This window comes from Urocitellus parryii, chromosome 5 (genome assembly GCF_045843805.1).
Source record: "Urocitellus parryii isolate mUroPar1 chromosome 5, mUroPar1.hap1, whole genome shotgun sequence".
In the NCBI taxonomy this organism is placed as follows: Eukaryota; Metazoa; Chordata; class Mammalia; order Rodentia; family Sciuridae; genus Urocitellus; species Urocitellus parryii.
The window spans coordinates 31,221,159-31,241,999 of NC_135535.1; the positions used below are offsets into that span (position 1 = coordinate 31,221,159).

Here is a 20,841-nt window from a genome sequence, read left to right on the forward strand (position 1 = left end):
AATTTTCAACTTATTAGAAAAATATATTTTTGAATTTATACATATTTAACAATTAAGATTGTCAAATACTATGATCTGTACATACAACCATTAAGTTATAAGATTAAGACATACATTTTGTTAAATGTCTAGGAGGATTAAATTGAGCTCAAGGTATTTAATGTATTGATTAAAAAAAAATTACTGGTTTAATTGTTGCCTTTAAATTTACAACCCAGTTACATTGGATAGAATCAAGTTATACAAGCTTGGGGAGCATACTGTTCATTTTTACATTTTTTATGTCCAGAGGTTAAAATTAATGTGTTGATTCTGAATAGGTATTTCCAAGAGGAAAATTAATTTCTTCAAATGCCAGAAGACACTGATGTTTCATAGTACACAACAGTAAACCTCAGTTTTACCTTTTAACATGGCAGAATATTCAAGATTTGAACATACAAAAGTAATTTTAATTACATTTTCATTTTATACATCAAATATTATGTCTTTGAGCCTACCAAATTTCTGATTATTTATTTTTGAAAAATGACTAAACAAACACTTGGTATCATCAAAGGCATAGTCATATTTGTTCAGGTTCACGTTGATAATAACGGGTTTTGAATTAATATAAGTATCTGGAATTGGCCAGCATAAACCAAGATGATGGCGATGGACCTGTAAAGAGAAAAAAAGGGTATTAGCTTTAATTTTTAAACAATACCTAATTCACTTAGATCTATTTATTTAGGATGCCTTATTATCCTGCAAAGAACAATTTTATGCAGGGAAATAATAATCTCATTTATGAAGAATGAACAGGACAAAGGTAAGACTGAAAGGTAATGTTTAGGAGGACAATACAATTTAAGCATAAATATTGGCCTGTGAATTAAAATTAACAGTGAATTGGTTATCGAGAAGTATATAGATTCAACAGATTAGAATCTTTAAGAACTGATAATGGACATAGGAAGTTACGGAAAGAGGGCTTAAAAATAATATCCAAGTTTTTAACTTCAATGAATTGTAGAGAGTTAGAGGATTGATAAAGACCTAGTTCTTAAACATGAATTTCATATGAGAAAATTGGTCATTACATTAAGGTTTTTCATGATCTGGACCCGATGATTAACTTTTCAGAACTGCTCTCCACCCCAACCCTGAACTATATTCTAACAGTGTTTAATCAGTGTATATTATACAGTGTATATTCTAACCGTGTTTAACCAATTATGATTAAAGCAAAAAGCAGCATTCTGTCACCTGAGAAATCGAATGGAAAAGTCCAGGGGACAAACAGGGCAGAAAGCATAATTCATTCTGTATTTATCAACTGCCACCTCGGCACTCCTTTTACTCAACAAATTTTGCAATAAAGTAAGCTTGGGAGACACTGAGTTAAACTAGGTGTAGGAATGTCTTCCACAGAGCTCTAATAAGCAACATGAATTCCCAAGAGGAGGACATGTAGTACCACTTAATTTTGAACCCCAGCTGGTATAATCAGTGACCCATGGAATACATGTTGGGAAACACTGTTTTTGCATATAAAGGTCGGTGCCATGTGAGTTAAGGGAATTGTATTTCTTTGCTTTAGAATCAGAGCTGTTACAGTTTGTGCAGAGAATTTGAGAACCACTTCTTCTTGTAGGAATGTAAGATGACATAACCCAACACAAGGTATATTTTTTTTTTACCTTAATTAAGCAGCCATCATGGCAATGCCATACTATTCCTTCAATTTTACCCTCTTCGCAACCTTCAAACCAGGACAACAGATCACTGTGCTTCAATGTAGGCAAATTTCTTATTTGAAATGCTCCATGTGGTACAAGAAGATGTAATGGATGTTTCTTGTTTCCTAACCCTAAATGGTAAAATCTGCCATTAGCCATACTGATTCAGAGGAACTTTTCAGAAAGAATGAAAAAAAAAATTTTAAAAAAAGTCTTTTAAACATTTAGGAGTAACATTTTTATAAAGTTTAATTGGTTTTCCTTAAGAGAGTGTAATCCAAGCACTGCTCTTATTCAAATGTGGCATCTATTCCATTAAGTTCAAATTCTACTTTTGTATACTCTATACTAGGAGATGTCAAACTACAATCTGAAAGCCAAGCCTAGACAAACAACTGTATTTTGTAAATAGTTTGAATGGAACATTGCAACAGCAGTTCATTTGTACCACTGGCCACCTTCAACTATCATTGAGTATTTGCCAAAAAGCTACACTGTATCTCTGATGTAAGTACTATCTTAGCCTTACACCTGAGAGTCAATCTACTTTTGATCTCTACATAGGAATTTGCTATTATACCTTCAGTGTCCATAGGTTCACCATCTCATTTTCCAGTCAAGAGATATTCATAGGGCCCTCAGTGTACTCAAATCTGTCATGGTATGTATTCTGAAGTTTGATATGATATTCATTAAGCTCTTTATTTACCTCATTTTTCCCATTTTCATTAATTGTGAAAATAACTACCTAACCAAAGTACATTCTCATTCTAAATTAAAAAAAAAAAAAAAGAAAAGTTGCACCATGCATAGTTAGTTGTACAATGTTACCACAGGGAAGATAGGATAGAATCAACCTTTTGGATTAATAATTCAAAACCATTAGCCGTGAATTTTTCTGTGAATATAAATTAACACAAATGGCTATAAACCTAGGAAACCAACTCAAAATTGCTACTGTATTTCTTTAGTGTATGTATGTGTTTTGTTTTTTTGGGTTGGGGGGATACTGGGAATTGAACTGAGGGGCACTCAACCACTGGGCCCCATCTCCAGCCCTTTTTTTGTATTTTATTTAAGCCAGGGTGTCACTAAGTTGCTTAGTGCCTTGCTATTGCTCAGGTTGGCTTCGAACTCAGGATCCTCCTACCTCAGCCTGTGGAGATGCTGGGATTACAGGTATGTGCCATTGTGACCGCTGTATGTGTTTTTCAAGTTGACCCTAAGAGGTATTTTTTATAAATGGCAGTCACTATAACTGAAAAAGAAAATGACTTCACTCACCATAGGGGTTTCCATTGATATTTGTTCCTATAAGCTCCAATGTTTGTTCTAAGAGATCCGACAGTGGCACTGCACTAATTTCCAAAAGTCCAGGATCATCCGGATGATGCTTTAGTACCAGAGCAATTTCAAATTCATAATTAACTACAGAGGAATGCCAGCAATACTGTTTGTTGTTTTTCTCCACCGGTACCCAACCTATCATTTAAAGAAAAAAATTATTTTTATTACATTGGTTTTCTTTGGATTGAAAACACAGTAATTTTAATTTTTGTTGTAAATTTCCAGTTTTTTGGATGTTTTATCAGACATATACTTTTAAAATCAGTGAGATAAAGTTTTATCCCTTTTCTTAAAAAGACCATATGGCTTCACTTTTTATTCTACTGAGGAATTAATCTGTTAACAACTGAACACCAATTTAAGATAGCATTACAACTTTTTAAAAAATGATTTTCTACTCTCCAGTCACTTTCAGAAACAAGGAAGATATGTAGGTATTTCACAATCTACTGCAAAATATTTAATGTATATTGAACAATTTATTGATTACATATGTATTAAGTTATTGCTAGCCGGGCGTGGTGGCACACACCTGTAATCCCAGCAGCTTAGGAGGCTGAGGCATTAGGATCATGAGTTAAGAACTAGCCTCAGCAATGGCAAGGAGCTAAACAACTCAGTGAGATCCTGTCTCTAAACAAATAGAAAATAGGGCTGGGAGTGTGGTTCAGTTGTGGTACCATGTCTCCACCACCACCACCCCCAAAAAAGAAAAACAATTACTACTATTACTTTTTTCAGTCTTATTGCCAGAATAGGCACTCTTATTGTGGGAGAAACTCATTGCAAAAAAGGAGGAAAAATTAGGACATATGTGCCCTAGTGACCACATTTTTTACCTTCATTAGCCCCCAATACTATAATCACTTCTTTGCTAGTCCATTAGCTTCCAGTGAAACCTATCCAACTTTTGCACATAGTTCTGTTTCTGAAATTTAAACTTAGTTGTAGCACTATTCTGTAACCAGTATCTTCAGAATAAACTTAAAACTACATGAAATACCAGAGCCTTTAAGGTCTGAGCCCATTCTATACCTTCAGCCTCAACTCTTATTGTTACATACTATGGTGAGTAAAATATCTACCTTAGAAAAAATTCTAAGCCTAAAAGGACATGCTTAGTATGAAACATCTTTTTTTCTTTTTTTGCATCCAGGGACACTTAGCTACTGAGCCACATCCTCAGCCCTTTTTATTTTTTATTTTAAGACCAGGTCTCGCTAAGTTGCTTTGGGCTTTGAACTCTTGCTCCTCCTGCCTTAGCCTCCCAAACTGCTGGGATTACAAGAATGTACCACAATGCCTGGCTTGAAACATTTTTAATATAGATTAAAACATTACATCAATTTGATTTAGAAGTTTTATTGTGTACATATAAAGAAAAGAACCACATTAAAATTAAATTCTGCAATTTCTGATTGAATGAGCCTTTCAGATTTTATACTAGTAAATATAAAACTGCATGTAGGAAGAGATTTTTCATGATACCAGGAATGTGTCCATTTTCATCAGGTACTGGATTTCCATTTAATTTTTCTATTTCCTTTGCTGGTATCCAGCACTCTGGAACAGGTTTGAAATCCTCCTCAACATTCCAAAGAAATTCTAAAAAGAGTAGATAATCTTATTTTTAGTCATACTTTAAAAATATAGGTTCAAAGTGGGAATAGTGAATAAAACCTCATAATATATGTTACAGTTAGTCACATTTTCACCACAATGTGACTATATTCCTCAGTGTTATAGTACTAACATTTAAAATTTTCAATTCTGAATATACCACCATTTGAATATGTATATAAAGTATACATATATAAACTATACATATATATATACATACATATATATATATACATACATATATATATAAAGTTGCCAATATTCCATTTTATGTAGGTATATGATGAATTTTTAAAGTACTTATAAATACAAATACATAAATTGACATGAATGACTGTAGGTCTGTGTATATATATATATATATATACATATGTATATATATATATATATATATATATATATATATATAAAATAATTAGAGGCATCTTAATGTCATAACTTAAAATGCTAATTTTCCTTTGAGATTTTGCCAGATCAATAAAATTATATTTGTCTCTTATGCATATAAAGTGAAAATGTATTTCGCATTATAATATTGTATGTTTTAATAAAACAGACTGATGAAGAGTCACAGAAATACTAGGAAAATATTTTAAAATATTTTTCAGTAACATTCTTATATATATGAAAATACTCAACTATCATCTTTGTTACCCAAATTGTTTAAAAAATTCAGAAGGATAAAAATGTATAGAAATGCCATAGCAAAAATAAACCACAGGGACTGGGGTTGAGGCTCAGTGGTACACTGCTTGCCTAGCATGTGTGAGGCCCTGGGTTTGATCCTCAGCACCACATATGAATAAAAAAAGTAGAAAAATAAATTAACTACAAGTTTCAGCTATTTAAATTTTAAAAGTAAAGGAAAAAACCTACTAACCTTTTGAGTTTTCTTTGGAATGTAGAAAATTTTTAAATCTTTTGTCAGCTTTTTTGTTGGGTTTTCTATCTAGTCGAGCCCAAAGATATGGCTGATCTAAAAAAAAATTCATAAAAAGAAGTGTTTAAGAGGCAAACAACATTTATCTTGAAAGGTACTTCAAAGTAGAATTATCAATAAACAGTAAGGTGATCTCTCCAAGAGAAGAATCAAAACCCTAGAAAACAAAGAAAAATATGCAGTCCAAGATACACACCACCTCGCAGTACCTTATGTTATGAAAGACTGACTTTGATTAAAGAATGATGGAGATGAGATAAGAACTAAAAATGTGGTCCTTTTATAAGGATATTCCATAATCATATTAGTAGCATCTGTGAGCAACCAAAGAAAGCTATATCCAAAATGGAAACATCACCAGGTAACTGTATTCACATCTCCCCTGAACATAACACTGTGCGCTGTGTAATTCTATAAGAACTAACCCTGGAATCAGGCTGACCTGCTTTGCATGAAATCATATTAGTAGCATCTGTAAGAAACCAAAGAAAGCTATATCCAAAATGGAAACATCACCAGGTATTCACATCTCCCCTGAACATAACACTGTGCTGTGTTATTCTGTAAGAACTAAACCTGGAATCAGGCTGACCTGCTTTGCATGGGACCAACCCCTAGTCAAGCCACTAAACCTACTGATTAATGGTGCTGCCTTGTAATGATGGGTCTGAGTTTCAGGACACTGTGCCAGCATTATTGGCACAGGTGCATTTGATGAGTTGCACCTGGCTTTAGACTCCTGGAGAGCTCAGCTGTTGAGAATGGTTACTTAGTAGGAAGATGCTTACTTGATCAGCAAAATTAGAATGATTTCTAGCTGAGACTTTCTTTTGGATCCCTGGTTTCAAAGTGTTGCCTGCACACATCAGTGGATCCTGATCTGAGAAAATGTATCCTGCCAGGATTTAAAGCAGGAAAAAAATATAGTTTTCACCTGGCCTTTGTAGACCCCTTGCTCCCTCAGACAGTCCTTTGCTATAATTCACATCCTTACTTTTAAAGCCCTTTGTTATATTATATGTCTTTTACCAGTAATAAAATGTAGATTTGTATACACTGTCATCTTGATTTCCACGAGGGTTCTTTAGCAGTTAAACTCCAACCTTGCTTAGTTGATACTATCATGTACATAAGGATAACACTAAAAGTTCTTAATATTAAGGACAGGAAAAATCTTAGTTTCCTTAAATATAAATCAACATTTATAAAAAATAATTATACTTTGGTTCAGATATTTTCTACTGCTTACTAATTATCCAGATAATATAAAGAACCAAATTAAAATTATACTATCATTCCTGGTTGAATAGATGTTTTGTTCTTTTTACCAGTAAGTATAAAAAGTACAGTCCACTCATTTCCATTAGGCTATTATCAAAAAACAAAAACACACCAGGTATGGTGGCACATGCCTATAATCCCAGCGTCTCAGGAAGCTGAGGCAGGAGGATATCAAGTTCAAAGCCAGCCTCAGCAACAGCAAGGCACTAAGCAACTCAGTGAGACCCTGTCTCAAAACTCAAAAAAGGCCTGGGGATGTGGATCAGTGGCTGAGTGCCCAAGTTCAATCCTGGTACCAAAAAGAGAAAAAGATACAAGTGCTCATGAGGATACAAATTGGAACTTTGGTGCACTGTCCATAAGAATGTAAAATGGTGCCACCACTATAGAAAACATGGCAGCTTCTCAAAAATGAAAATTACTATACGATCTAGTAATTCCACTACCCAAAACTTGGAAGCAGGGTCTTAAGAATTGTTTACTCCTGTTCATAGCAGCATTATTTCTACAAAAGGTAGGAGCAACCCAAATGCCCCTAAGTGGTTGAATGGATAAACAAAATTTGAAAATATCTTAATTTATATATTTAAGTAAATGGAATATTATCAGCCTTAAAAAGAAATGAAATTTTGATACATGCTCACATGGATCAACCCTGAGGACATTAAACTAAGGAAAATACGTCAGTCACAATATGAGGCACCTAGAGTAGTCAAGTTCATAGAGACAAAATAGAATTCTGGTTACAAGGGGCTGGCTGGACAAAGGAATGTAGGTATTAAGTCTCAGTTATAGAATATGAAAAGAGACCTGGAGATGGGTGGTGTGAATGCACAACAGTAGGAATGTACTTAAAATATCACCATATTGTATACATCTTAAAAATGTTTAAGATGTTAAACTCTGTTTTACCATTCTTTAAAAAAAAATTGTAAATGGTTTTTCAGAAGAGATTTCCTGATACAAAGAGTGTGTCTGTATGCCCACTTAACTGTTCTACTTCTTTTACTGGAATGAGAGGTAATTTCACCATCCAGAGATAATCACAAAGAATTCTTCTCTTTTCAGTGCATTTGTTTTCTTAACATAGTTGACAGTTTTTGTTTAAATTTCTACTACTTTTAAAGTACATTAAATGAAATTAGACATATTGCCAATAATAATAAAACTAATGGAAACAGCTCTGGAATCATAAAATGAGAACAGGCTTTAGGGTTAGACAAAATTAAGTTGCATCAACAGTACAGCTATTCATTAACTATATGGTCTTGGACAAATTAAGATAGCTGAGAGTTTCTTTATCTGTGATATGGAGAACCTTATTATACAAATTAAATATAATGTATGAAGCATTTATCATACTGCCTGACCCATAACAGGTATTAAATAAATGTTACTTTCCTACCCCAAGAGAAAAACATAATAATGTAATAAATAAAAATTATCACATTTTAATTTTGTTACTAAGGCTTCTAAGGGTTTATGAAGAGTAAATGCCCATTTCTGATTTATATAGTTTTAAAATGATCAATAAAGAAATACTTGTAGGAAACATTACAGTTTTATTTTACCTTTGTAGGTAGTAACATAACAACATGTTCCATCCACTTTTTCTGTTGGAATTGCACTGTATATATCTGCATCTAATGCCTTGTGACTTACAGTTTCAGTTGCCAAAACTTTAAATGGCTTAAAAAAGAAAGAAAGAAAACTGGTTTAAGATAGACAGCCTCTGCCCTCTCATATACTCTCACCTGAAATGTTCTTAACTTTTTTCTTCTAAAGGATGATATCCTGTCCATTCCTTAAGAAAATTTAAAAATATCTGTGAAGTTTTCCTTAATCACCCCCCTCCATTTTATGTTATTACAACAAAACCTGATTTTTCACAGACTATAAATTATTTGTTTCTTCTTCCACACATAATAACACAGCTGTTCAATATGCACAATATATTAGACAATTATTTATGAAATGCCTACTATTAAACACTGTCATTGGCAATGGAAATATAGAAGGCAAAAAAAGTACCTGCTTTTGTTGAAACTTGCTTTTTAATGAGGAATACAACAGAAATAAAATGTATAATATAGTATTAGGTATGATAAATGCTAAAGCAAAAAATGGGACAAAGACAGGGATGAGATACTATTTATGGTGGACAGGGAAGCCCTCTTTGAGGAGGCGACATTTGAGCACTCTCAAGTGAGGGAATACACCATATAAACATCTGAGGGGAAAAGAGACCCCAAGTCTGAGGTTTCTTGACTTTTCTGCAGAATGCAAGTTAGCCACTGTATTTGGAATGAAGTGCAAGTAAAACCAAATCAAGTGAACTTTAAACGATTCCTAGGTATTTCTGGTGGTTCAATACAAGTATTTCCCAAAAACACTTTTCAGTTTTCCAAGAATGAATCTACTCTTCAATACATGATTCCTTCCCCCTCTTTTATAAGTAGAAACATTTCAGTTATTTACAAAATTTGTTTTTTTAATTAACTGGTTCTTTGTAAGTTTGGCAAGAATCTGGTGAAATCTTCCTGCCTCAGGCCACATTCTCAGGGAGCAGGCAAGGGAGCTATGGAAGAGGGCTGTATTCTGTTTTTGCTTTTTTCTTGGAAAACGAAAACTCACATACTCATTTATAAAGTTAAAATATATAAAAGCATAAACAAGAAATCACCATAGTCTCGTTATTCAGACACAATCACAAAGAAACCATGGGCATAATTTCAGTATCTTTTTCATTGACTTTTTATCTTTCATAGAATATCTATTTTCAACAGAACATTTTTTTAAAGGCCAATCAGAATGCTTTCTGAATTTACTTGTTTCATACACTTTTCCTCTTCAACTGTATTATAAATATAATACTGTTTTCTTAATATTTCACCTTTGATCCATTGTGAAAGATCTTGCATCTCTGCTTAAATACTTTTAGATTATAGACTTTAAAGCCATCTTAATTTCCAGAATAAGTTTATGCCTGATTCAATTTTCATTTTAAAACTGTTGAGATGCATTATAAAGTTCTTTTGAAAATACCTGCTTGACTGGAAAATTAACCTCTGATGATTTCTTACTATTAAAAATGACTTTTTGTATTTGAGAGATCTTTAAATATAAAGTTGGGCTGGGGTTGTGGTTCAGTGTTAGAACGCTTGTCAAGCATGTGTGAGGCACTGGGCTCAATCCCAGCACCACATAAAAATAAACAAAGGTATTGTGTCCATCTACAATTAAAAATAATTTTTAAATAAAGTTAAATTTCTGAGCTATACCAACTGTGGTTGTTTACATTTATTAATTTTTCAAAATGTCCAGAACAAAATGAAAATTGCCTCTATTTTAAAAAAATCTCTTTCTTCTGAGTTAGGTTTCACCTTGACAATAGTGTTCTTCACAGTTAGCTGATAACACCATGTCATTTCATGAATCTTTTTATTTTGAATGTAGTATTCAGAAGTTTCATTATGTAAATCCAAAAATCTCTGTTGTCACTCATTCCACAAAGTTTGGGCATCTAGTTTGTAAAATGTGTTGTCCTGGCAGAGTATACAGAAGGAATAAGACTCACTAGCATCACCTTTTGGGAGAGCCCTCAAATAGAGGACTCTGGGAAATCCAGCCTCTTAATGGCCAAAGGTGGACCACTGTGCCATATTAGGTATTGTACTGTATCATTCAAGTTCTATTCTCTACACAATGCATACTCAATAGTAGAGGCTGATTTTGATTTATTCATAGTTTTAACCCAACAGTTTTCACTGTTAAATCTACTAAGAATTACTTTTCTTTTTTTTTTTTCTTAGATTTTGTTTGAGAGTATTCACTTCATATTCCTTTCATCTTTATCAACAGTAAACTGAATATGTATTTAAATTATGGCTTTTCTTCTGTCAGGAAGAAAAATCAAAAAGCATCAGGAAAGGAGGAAAAGACAATTTCTAATGTTTCTCCCAACCTTTTGTTATTTTCATTTCTGAAACAAAACTTATGACTACATTTTGTAATCTAAGTCTGAAGTTAACATTTACCTTACAATGTGAAAAACAATGCACAATATAAACCATATACTGGTGTATAGAGTATATTTCAAATAGAGTGAAGTAAACTAGGAAATCAGCCCCATTTTAGTAATGATTCAGTTCTTTTAAGATATATCTGAATGGGGATTATCACTAACATATGATTCTGATATCAGAGGATATCAGTTTTAACTAGAATAGTAAAGCCAAAGGAGTTGACCCAATAGCTGTGTGTATGTGTATGTGTGTGTGTATGTGTGTGTGTGTGTGTGTGTGTGTGTGTTAAATTTAGCAAGTTCCTAGAGAGATTACTATTTCCATTAAGTTTTTGATGAATACAAAATGTTCCTTCCATAGAACCAGTTATATCTCTCTTGCTTTCAACACAGCCAAAGGACAAGACAAGACACAGAGGAGTACAGAAAGTTCCCCTTCTCTACCTATCATCAGACTTTAGGTGATGACTGGAAAAACAAGGCATGTGTATAAAAGTCATATCATTTGGATTGGGTGGAACTCCACAATTTCTGGGCAAGGGAAATCACTGGAATAATTAAGTTGATCGAAGATTTTATGGAGAAGATAAAAACTGGAAAAATTAAAACAACTCTGTAGGTGATCCAAGCAAAGTGAATAGCCTGAACAAAAATAAAGAGGATTACTCAGTATGTTCACTTTGCTAAAACAGAGACCTCATTTTGAGGTTAGAGAGTAGATGGGGCCTAATTAATAGGAGGCCTTGAATTATAAGAATGTGGATGCTATGCTACAATACCATAAGCTACTATTAACTGCAGAGTGATAAGGAACTTATTTTTCTGGTAGTAAGTTTTACAAATTACTCCCTGAACATAAAAAGTTTAGAATCATAGAGTGAGCCATTATCAAGAATGACAAAGCATTTGTCATTAAAACAAAAAACAAAAAGTTGACAAGTACTGCTATAGACATTGAGTAGTAACTATAAGGTTTTGACTAGGGAAGAACATGGTGATGATCATTCTGTGTAGCAAGTAATAAATATTAAGAACTATAATAAGAATAGCAGCAGAAAAGACTATGGAATGATCAGATATTATAAGTAAAAATTTAGCATCAAGGTTGAACAGAAAATTGGTATGACTTGATTCCAGAGTTCATTTTTTTAATTCAACATATTTATCCAGTGCCTACCATGTGTCAGGTCCTAGAAGCTGAGACTATAGATAACAGGGCAGTATCTACTCTAATGGCCATTTAGTCTAAAAGACAAGACGACCACTTTTAATAGCGAAAATGAACATGCTGATTTCGTTTTAGTTGCAAACACCCCGCTAACAGGGACTTTTTTTTCTCCCCTCAAGGACTTTGTTACCTATTAAAGAATTATCCTGATGTAGACTACTTAGTATTCACCCACTAGCATTTTCTGAGGGTCCACTATGTAAAAGATGCTGCTAGGCGAATAGAAAACCTTGAGATTTAGAACACCAAAATTAGTTAAAGTAGGTAACTGCTGGTAACAATACAGTAAGTCTAATCTTTAGTGACCTAATTGGGCGAGGTCAACACTGCCATCTATTCCCAGGTTAGGAGACGTAAGGCAAATCTTTTAGTATCACCTGCACTTTCTCATCACACTCTCGAAAAGTCGTCAGGCTTGAGCTGCAGAGACTGTCTGACTGCTTAGGGTTTTCCCCCAAAACTGCTAACCCGAGAAGAAAGAAATGTTATTTAGGACGTGTGGGTTTTCCATTTCCCTGCGAGGGCAAGCTCGAATCGCCGGATCAGGAAAAAATTCCTCCCAGAATCCGTCCCCTTACGATTAGGAAGGCAAGGGAACTAGGAACTCTGGACACTCTGACTCCCAACGCAGACCTCCCCAGCCAAACCTACAAAAAACTCCCGGCCTTCAGGGCTGGCCGCCTTTGCCCGATTCAAACACAGCCGGTGCGCGGTACCTGATGCTCCCTTTTGGCGGAAGGCTCATCTTTCACCTCCGTCACAAACACACACGGCATTTTCCGCTGCACGGAGCCCAAGCGTCTCATGGTGGGCCCCAGAAGAGCGGTGAGCGACCTCACTGCCAAAAGGCTCCGGGTTTGGACAACAGAGAGCAGCAGCAGTCCTGTGCGGGTTCAGATCACTCACATTCGGCACCCACGGACAGCGACCTCGCCCCGAGACTGCCTACCCGAGACAGGGGCGGGGACACGGACCGGAAGCGGCCTCCTGGCCGCGGCGCTTTCTGGGAGTTGTAGTGCGGCGCCCAGGCGCCAGGGTGTGCGCTCCCATGTGTGCCCCCCCCCCGAATTTTGATGACTGAAAAAAAACAAGATCCGTTTCCGACGGTGTGTACGTGGCCACACCTAGTAACCGATGACATTGTCGAAAATTAAACAGTGTCAAGTTGTAAGTGATCAGTAATTACAGATGGTGATTTAACACCGTAGTAGTGAAACTTGCTTTTTCTTGGGGGAAGCGCTATAGAAGTTTAGAAAACGCTGCAATTAAAACACCTGAGACCAAAAAAAAAAAAAAAAAAAAAAAGAAAGAAAGAAAGAAAGAAAGAAAAAGAAAAAAAAAAGAAAAAGAAAATACCCTTTGAATTGCTTTTATCAGTGCAGGATATAATATGTTTGAAATTGCTTCTGATGGACTTTCTAGAATGAGTGCAAAGTGTTAACGTTTCACCAACCCAAAACCACAGGAATACAAACAACAATATCACACTGTTGAGTTTCTTATAAGATTCTTATTTACCTGAATTGAAGTTGAGTTCCAATAAATGACATGAATAGTTGTCATGAGCTAAAAAATTAGAACTAAAAAATCTTATTTGACATTTCTCAAAATAAGTGATAAAGCCAGTAAGTGATAAAGACAATGAATAAAATAAATTTAAATAATTGTAGATTTTCTAACTCATTGCAGTTAGTAGTCCTCAGCCTAAATTTTAAGGAAATTTTTACTTTACACATCATTTATGTGCCTGGATAGGCCCAGTAATTTTTGTAATTATGTTGTCTACATGTGTCCAACTGTCCAGAATTTCATAGACATAGCCCTTAGAAAAATTGAACAATCTCACTTGAAGCTATCTGTACAATAAAGGGACTCCCAAAGAATGAAATATTCCTAAAAAGGAAGTTCAGATTTTTTATATACAGGGAAGGGTGGGAGGGAAAAAAATTCGCCATTTCAAAGTGTTTCTTGTAATTTTTTCCTAGGAAAACACAACCACCACCCCCAAATTAAAAAAAAAAAAATAGAAGAGAAAATATGATGGTGGCTCTGTGATATTTGGAACTAGAAACATCTTAGCATTTTAGATTTAAGAACTCGTGACTTTTTTCCTCCAGAGGAACTCTAAAAAATGGTTTTGTCACCTTGTGAGATTGGAAGAGACAATAAGTAACCTTCACAACTAGCAACTGTCATTTCTCAAACTGCCTCAGAATCTTCTAGGTGCAACATTCTGTTATTTCTGAGAAAATATGATCTTTCAAAACATTCTACTTGTTCTTTGAATAGTAGAAGCAAAGCTAATCACCTTTCATGAAGCCCTGTTTCCAGTACTTTAGTTTTATCAGCAACCAGAACAAAGTCTCTGGTAGAAATACTCAGGGAAAGAGTCAAAGGATCAAATCACAGTTCTAAACCAGACACCTACTATGATAGGTAACAATCATCAGCTTCACCTGATTCTTAAAAATCTCCAAAGAGAACAAGAAGTTGCTACCAGTCACAAAAGTGTTGTTACAGGATTACAAACTGAAAAAAAAAAAAATTATCTCTGACTGATGGGTCGCTACTCTAACATGCATCAAGAAGGAGGACACTCAGGGTGACTCTGCTTTAACCAACAGAAAATGCATAAGAATTTTCATTCTTACTCCTAGGTGAAAAGACAAAGTTCCTATCACTTTTCTTTATAGATAATAAAAATCCTCATGCATAGGATGATAGCTTTCTGTAAGGGAAATTTGCAACAGGAAAGAATAGAAATGAAGAAAGAAAAATAATAGAAGAGAGAATTCTTAAAAGAAGATAAAACTCCAGTATCCTTAAGATTATCAAAATGTACAGATTCTATTAATGTGCTCTGCAATGAAGCAATCTCTATGTGGATTTGACCTGCTTTTGCTGTGTCTAATTGAATGTGGCTGTTGGCACCTAATTTCAAGAGGTAAAAATGCTTTTTTTCCCCTTCTTTTCCACCTATGTAAAATCATTTAATTATACACTAATGGTGTTAGTATTTAAATACAGTCCATTGACTTTCCAAGTTCAAAAGTAGAGACAGATTTTACTACCACTTAATGATTTTTCTTCCAGATGTATGAATAAAATAAATTTAAATAATAGTAGAATTAGAATTAGAAGGAGGGCTAAACAAAAGTCAATATATATTTTTCTGTATATCTTTGCAAATATTTTCAAGGGTTTAGCCAAAACTTTATTTACTCTTTATTTATTTATAGTACTATTTAGTTCATTTTTTCATTATTTTATCTAACAGTTTTAGGCAAACAACATTTTAAAATATTAGATTCTTATTTTGTCTTCTAGATTTTGATTTAAAAAACATTGTATCAAAAAGGTTCATACCAACTTAGCCTGTTTAACTTAACCAAAGTGGAAATTCATATTTGTCATGATCTTTGAAATTTCCAATTAAAATGATATTGCTGTTTTAATCTACTGTAATCTGTCATCTCCCTGGGAACCTCTAAATCGCCTATGATGAACATTTTTATTGATTTCTGCCAAGTTTTGATTCATTTAGTAAGACAGTAGCCAAGGATTATAGTAACTACTGATCGAAATGTTTCATTCTGTGAATCAGAATACTCAAATTTTCAATCTCTCTGAAAACTTTCTGCTATAGAAAGAAGGCATTCCTTTTTATATGTATGAGAAATGAGATAAAACTACAAAGTGAATAATTGGTCCAATTTATATTCATATTGTAGTACAATATTTAAATAATTGTTCTTATTTGCTTGAATATGGATAGCATATTTACATATTCTATTTTAAAATTTTTAGTTTTGTTTTCACAGAATATAAAGAAAATGGTTTAGAAATAGCTGTTTACTTATGAAATATTTATACTACTTTTAAATGTGAAAACATAAACTATGTTTCATATTCAATCAGAACACTGAAAAAAATAAAATATACTACTTTATTTTTTTACTTTCTGGGTTAATAAACCAGAATTGAGTAAGGGAAAATAGCCTGCAAGTATACTAGCCTACAGTTACAAGTGAGGTCATTTATGATGAGCAAACAATGGATTAGGTAACAGTGGGGAAAATTCTGGAAGTTTGAGTTTGTGTGCTTACTAGCAACCACTTTCAACATTTCTGCAAAGCTAGAGAAGGTATCTTCTAATTTAAGTTTATTTAAGAATTGTCTATTGTGTAATATACTATCAACAGGAGGTCAATTTTAAAGGAATGCTACTGATAGCCTGAAAGACTGTGGAAAAGAAATTCTTTTTCCCCCTTACACACTGATAGTTCTTATATTTTCATTCCTGCAATTCTTATATATTTATATATAAACAATCATTGGATTAGCAGCAAGAGAGTTGAAAATGGCAGAAGTTGGGAATGACTGCTATTTCTTTTTTAATTCCACATGCATAAAGGTAAATATTGTACAATTTACAGTACTTCACATGCTTAAGCTTTTAGTAAAATGAAGATATGGCAAAAATTTGCATGGCTGAATCAAAATGTACGGTTTTCCCACAAGATATTTTATATACTTAAAATCTGAAGTAAAAGTTTGTCATGTATTTTTGGTATACTGAATTTCTCTGGGGAAATCTGAGATAATTTTAAATTATGATTGGTTTAAAATTACCCTTATATATGTCAGTTATGTGTCTTTGACTTTTGAATCTCTATGTGGTACTTTTGCTATATTATGGCTCCTTGAGATATCAAATTCCTAATATCACAACATTATATGATATATTGTATTGCTTTGTTTAATGTGATTCCAGTCATATACATTCAAATAGTTGAATTTATTTAGTATAATAAACCTGTTTCTCTATCTGAAATTTATTAACATAATTACTGAATTTCCTCTGTTAAAAGTATCAGCAAATAATTAAATATTATGTGAAAGGGGAAATATATTATGAACAAACCAACCAAATATAAAGTTTGTAAAGTTAAGTGGGGAAAATGAGGTTAGGTTTAATGGATCTCATTAAAACCAAATAGATATAGAAACTTGATGTTTGGGACCTCCTGCTTGTGCTAGTCTGAACTCAGTGAAAGGGAAGATGTATTTAGTTCAATATGTTTATCTCTGCTAGGAAATTTGAAGTCAATCTTTTTGACCACAGGAACTAAATTTACTTCTGTCTTCTTTTATGTTCAGATTAAATTGTGGGATGATAAATAATAATAGAATTTATATTTCAGGTTGGAAAAGAGGTTTTTCTTTTTCTTTGCTTATCACCAAGTACTTAGCACAGAGACCGATGGGTATTAAGTCCTCAATAAATAATTATTAAAAAATGGCAACCACAATACCTTATGTCACGTATTTTATTCTCTTTTTTACACATGAGAAAACTGAGCACAGAGAGGGTACATTTTATCTTTGTGGCTATGGGCAAGAAGTAAAACCAGGGATTTCAGATACCAGCTTATCTGACTCCAAAACTTCTGCACACTACCCTTTTAAAACAGAAAGAGAGAGAAGCCAAAAATAGAGGGTAGTTAAAAGATAAGAAACAACCAGGAACACGTGTCAAAAGAGGGAAGAATTTAATGGAATATTTTTATTCTATGTCCCTCGTGGCCTGCAGTGTTTTGCAACTGTGAATCTGTGTGTACAAGAACTTAATATTAAAAATAGTAATAGCAGCCCATTGAAATAATCTGTATCTGTTTTGTTGGTACATAAAAGTGTCAGTGTACATATATAGGTATAGGCAATTGTTTGTAGGCTAAGGTCATAAAGCATGTATATTATGCAGCATGACGTGGTAATTACTTAAAATTCCACAATAATAGAGTTTAAACTCCTTTCACTTTACCCATTTAAATACACTTACCAGTACCACCAGAGATTAACAAAACAGACGATCTGAAAGGACTGAACAATAGAGATTGTCTCCACAGTTATAGTATGGTCAGTGATTCCTAAAATATCTGTCTGCTTTTCTTGGTGTGGTCAGGGATATCACCAGTCTCCTATCTCCATTTTCTATTCCATAATGCATTCTGTGATTAACTGAAAACCAAAGTAGCATTTTGTGAGCAAATTGTGGCTTATTGTATTGTTGAATCATTAGATTTTCCTATCAACTTTCTCACTAAAGGTAGACCCTTTGGCTAAAATGTAGACTTGTGGTCCTGTATGGGTAGTGTGTTTTTGTTGCACTTCTAATTTGATACACTCATAATTCCTTTAAAAATTAGCAACCAATTATTGTTAAACGCTAACAGAATTTACTGTTTAATATGTTGAGTTCTCTACACTGTTTACTTTTTCTTTGTAGGGTTCCCAGTGCCGATTTCGACACTGTGAAGAAGCCCTTGGCAGTGACACTGTGTGCTCATTATGGAGAGAGAGAAAATGTTTAGATCCACTTTGCAGATTTAGACACATGGAAATGCAGGTAAACTTACTCAGTATCATCATTTTTGTTAAAAGCATCTCATTTCAATAATCTTAAGTTATGCTTTTATGACAGAATAGAAAACAAATGATTCTTCCTCCCACTATTTAATTTTAGGTATTTTTCACTTTGTTCATCTTAAATTCTGAGAAAAATGGAGAAACATGTTTTTGAAATACCATTGCATCTTTTAAATAGCAAAGCTTAGAAATACTGAAAACCAGAGAACACTTGATTCTAAATCACTAACTGCAGTTATTTTGTCACATTGGTTGTGTGTAGCACACTGTTTTATTGTGAACATGGCATCTAATCCTTGCATCTCCCCCCTTCCTTTGTCTAGCAAAATTGCAGCATTTCATGTTTTTGGGAAACTCAGCCTCTTGGTTGTGTGAAGATCAGTTGTATCTTTTATCACAGCAAACCTCGAAATATCAATGGATTATTTTTGCCACCAAGTAGCAGTGAGTATATCTGTATTCTAATAACCTGGACATACTGGATTATAATCTGGTTTTGGAGTAGTAGCATAGAATGACACATAAAAGTACAACAAGGTGAGCAATGTAATTTCGTAGCTAATGGATGGTTTGGGAAGATTCTATCAAGAATCATGAGATGAAGTTTAGAATAAGCTAGTAGGTAGCTAAAAGATGACGATAACAAAAATTGAGTTGAACTTTGTGTATGTTGAAAACAGATTACATCATCTGAAAAATGAAATGACTACTGATCTTACTAAGCAGACCATTACCTGCTTAGTAGTAAGACTTGTACCACAAGTCTACATTTTACCCAAAGGGCCTACCTTTAGTGACAAAGTAATAAGAAAATCAAAACATCACACATCAGAGTCAAACTCAGAGGTAATAGCTTCATGGATGTCTCTGGTGGGGCCAGCAAGGACCTGGCCAATTAACACTTCTGCTTCTACAGAGTGGTTGTCTTCTGCTGTTCTTCCTAAGACTACAGTCGTGAAGCAAATGTAATCCTATTGCTACAAAAGCCAGGGTACAGTTCAACCAAATTATTTGGAGACTCTATTTTCTGGCAAACTACAAAGTAGTTTCTGGAAGGGAAACAGAAGACATACCCAGAAGCAGTAAATGGCAAGAACCTTGCTGAAGAAGTTGGACCTGTCAAGATTTCCTTGACATTTCACTCTCCTGCTATGGTTACCAAATTTCTTGGATGGAGTGGCTTTAGAAATTGGTCTTTGAAATTTTGGCTTCAGATAATCCTTAGCAGATGGATAATTAACACTTAGATTCTTCTCTGCCCTCTTCCTCTCTGCTCTCTGCCCTCTACCTCCTCTTTCTCTCTGCTCTCTTTCTCTTTCTCTCTGCCCTTCTCCTCCTCTCCTCTCTCTGCCTCTCATTTTCTTCCCCTTCAGGCAGTCCCCCAGTAAAATCTCTTGGTGGGGAAAAAAACCCTTAGATTCTTTTGGTGTGCACTTTTGGAAACCTCTAACCTCATAGTACATCATACATGTAATATCTGATCAATGTTTCCCTTCCTCACTAGACTGTGAACATCACAAGGATGGGAATCATAACTGGTTACCTCCACTATGCACAGTTTCTAGAGCAAAGATGCTTAGTAAAATTGGGTGTTTGATAGACAAAAGAGGGAAGTATAGATGACTATTGATAAGTGACCTACTGGGATGAAAGTTATTGTGCTTAATTAATTGATCCCATTAATTTACATGTGATATGATTCTACTTCATGAAAATGTATTAAGTTCTTTATATATAGTTAGTGATTAGCTCTCTAGTGGTCTAAGGATAAAATTACTATCTTAAAACTAGCTTTTTAAGGACTAAAGTAAAATATTGTATCCCTGGGCAAAGGAAGGATGGAATATTTGTGTAACTGACAATTATTGTTTTGAGACAGGGTCTCCTTATCATCACCACAAGGTATGCCCTGGACTAAGTGCTGTAGATATATGTTCATTGTTCTAATTTATTAGAAATTAACTCTGAAATTTGAAGATAAAATCTTCTGTTTTTTTTTTTTCTGGAAGTCTCAATTCAACAGGTGTCAAAGCTTATCTTGACACTTTTGAAGTAAGCTTTCCCCTCAATAGATCAAACCTTGATCCGTGAACTAGAATCCAAGCCCTTCCTCTAAGCATTCGACCTCATCATGAGAGGGGCATAAGGGGACCCAAACATTGATAGTACCCTGCTTCCCCAAACCTCCTAGACTTGATCTATCAGGGTCAAAAGGGCACTCCAGACACTCACCTCACTCTCCAACAAAGCT

The 20,841-nt window shown here is 34.1% G+C and overlaps 2 protein-coding genes across 3 annotated transcripts in view; one reads left to right on the top strand and one right to left on the bottom strand.

Moving 5' to 3' along the window:
• Positions 1-62: 62 nt before the first annotated feature.
• On the bottom strand, positions 63-13,119 carry Rlig1 (RNA 5'-phosphate and 3'-OH ligase 1). The gene is made up of 7 exons (XM_026397752.2): positions 12,878-13,119; positions 8,481-8,598; positions 5,569-5,664; positions 4,557-4,673; positions 3,006-3,203; positions 1,683-1,852; positions 63-660 (listed from the first exon to the last, which is right to left on the bottom strand). Exons 1-7 carry the CDS (start codon positions 12,965-12,967, stop codon positions 469-471), a joined length of 981 nt encoding a protein of 326 aa, XP_026253537.2. The 5' UTR covers positions 12,968-13,119; the 3' UTR covers positions 63-468.
• A 3,402-nt stretch (positions 13,120-16,521) lies between these two features.
• C5H12orf50 (chromosome 5 C12orf50 homolog) overlaps positions 16,522-20,841 on the top strand; it is a 32,533-nt gene continuing 28,213 nt past the window's right edge. The window contains exons 1-3 of one of the 2 annotated variants that reach the window (XM_026398502.2): positions 16,522-16,575; positions 18,451-18,570; positions 18,914-19,034. In XM_026398502.2, coding sequence (XP_026254287.2) covers positions 16,522-16,575; positions 18,451-18,570; positions 18,914-19,034 — 295 coding nt within the window. Of the gene's footprint in view, positions 16,576-18,450; positions 18,571-18,913; positions 19,035-20,841 lie in introns of those variants that run through there. The other variant, XM_026398529.2, reaches the window with a different exon arrangement.

Bases quoted from the DNA above. Each gene is read 5' to 3' on its own strand.
- Rlig1 (XM_026397752.2), bottom strand. From the start codon at position 12,967: ATGAGACGCTTGGGCTCCGTGCAGCGGAAAATGCCGTGTGTGTTTGTG. The intron at 5,665-8,480 runs GTAAAATAAAAC...ATTTTTTTTTAG, and splicing joins TTATGTTACTACCTACAAAG to ATCAGCCATATCTTTGGGCT. The intron at 661-1,682 runs GTAAAAAAAAAA...TTCTCTTTACAG, and splicing joins ATGATGGCTGCTTAATTAAG to GTCCATCGCCATCATCTTGG.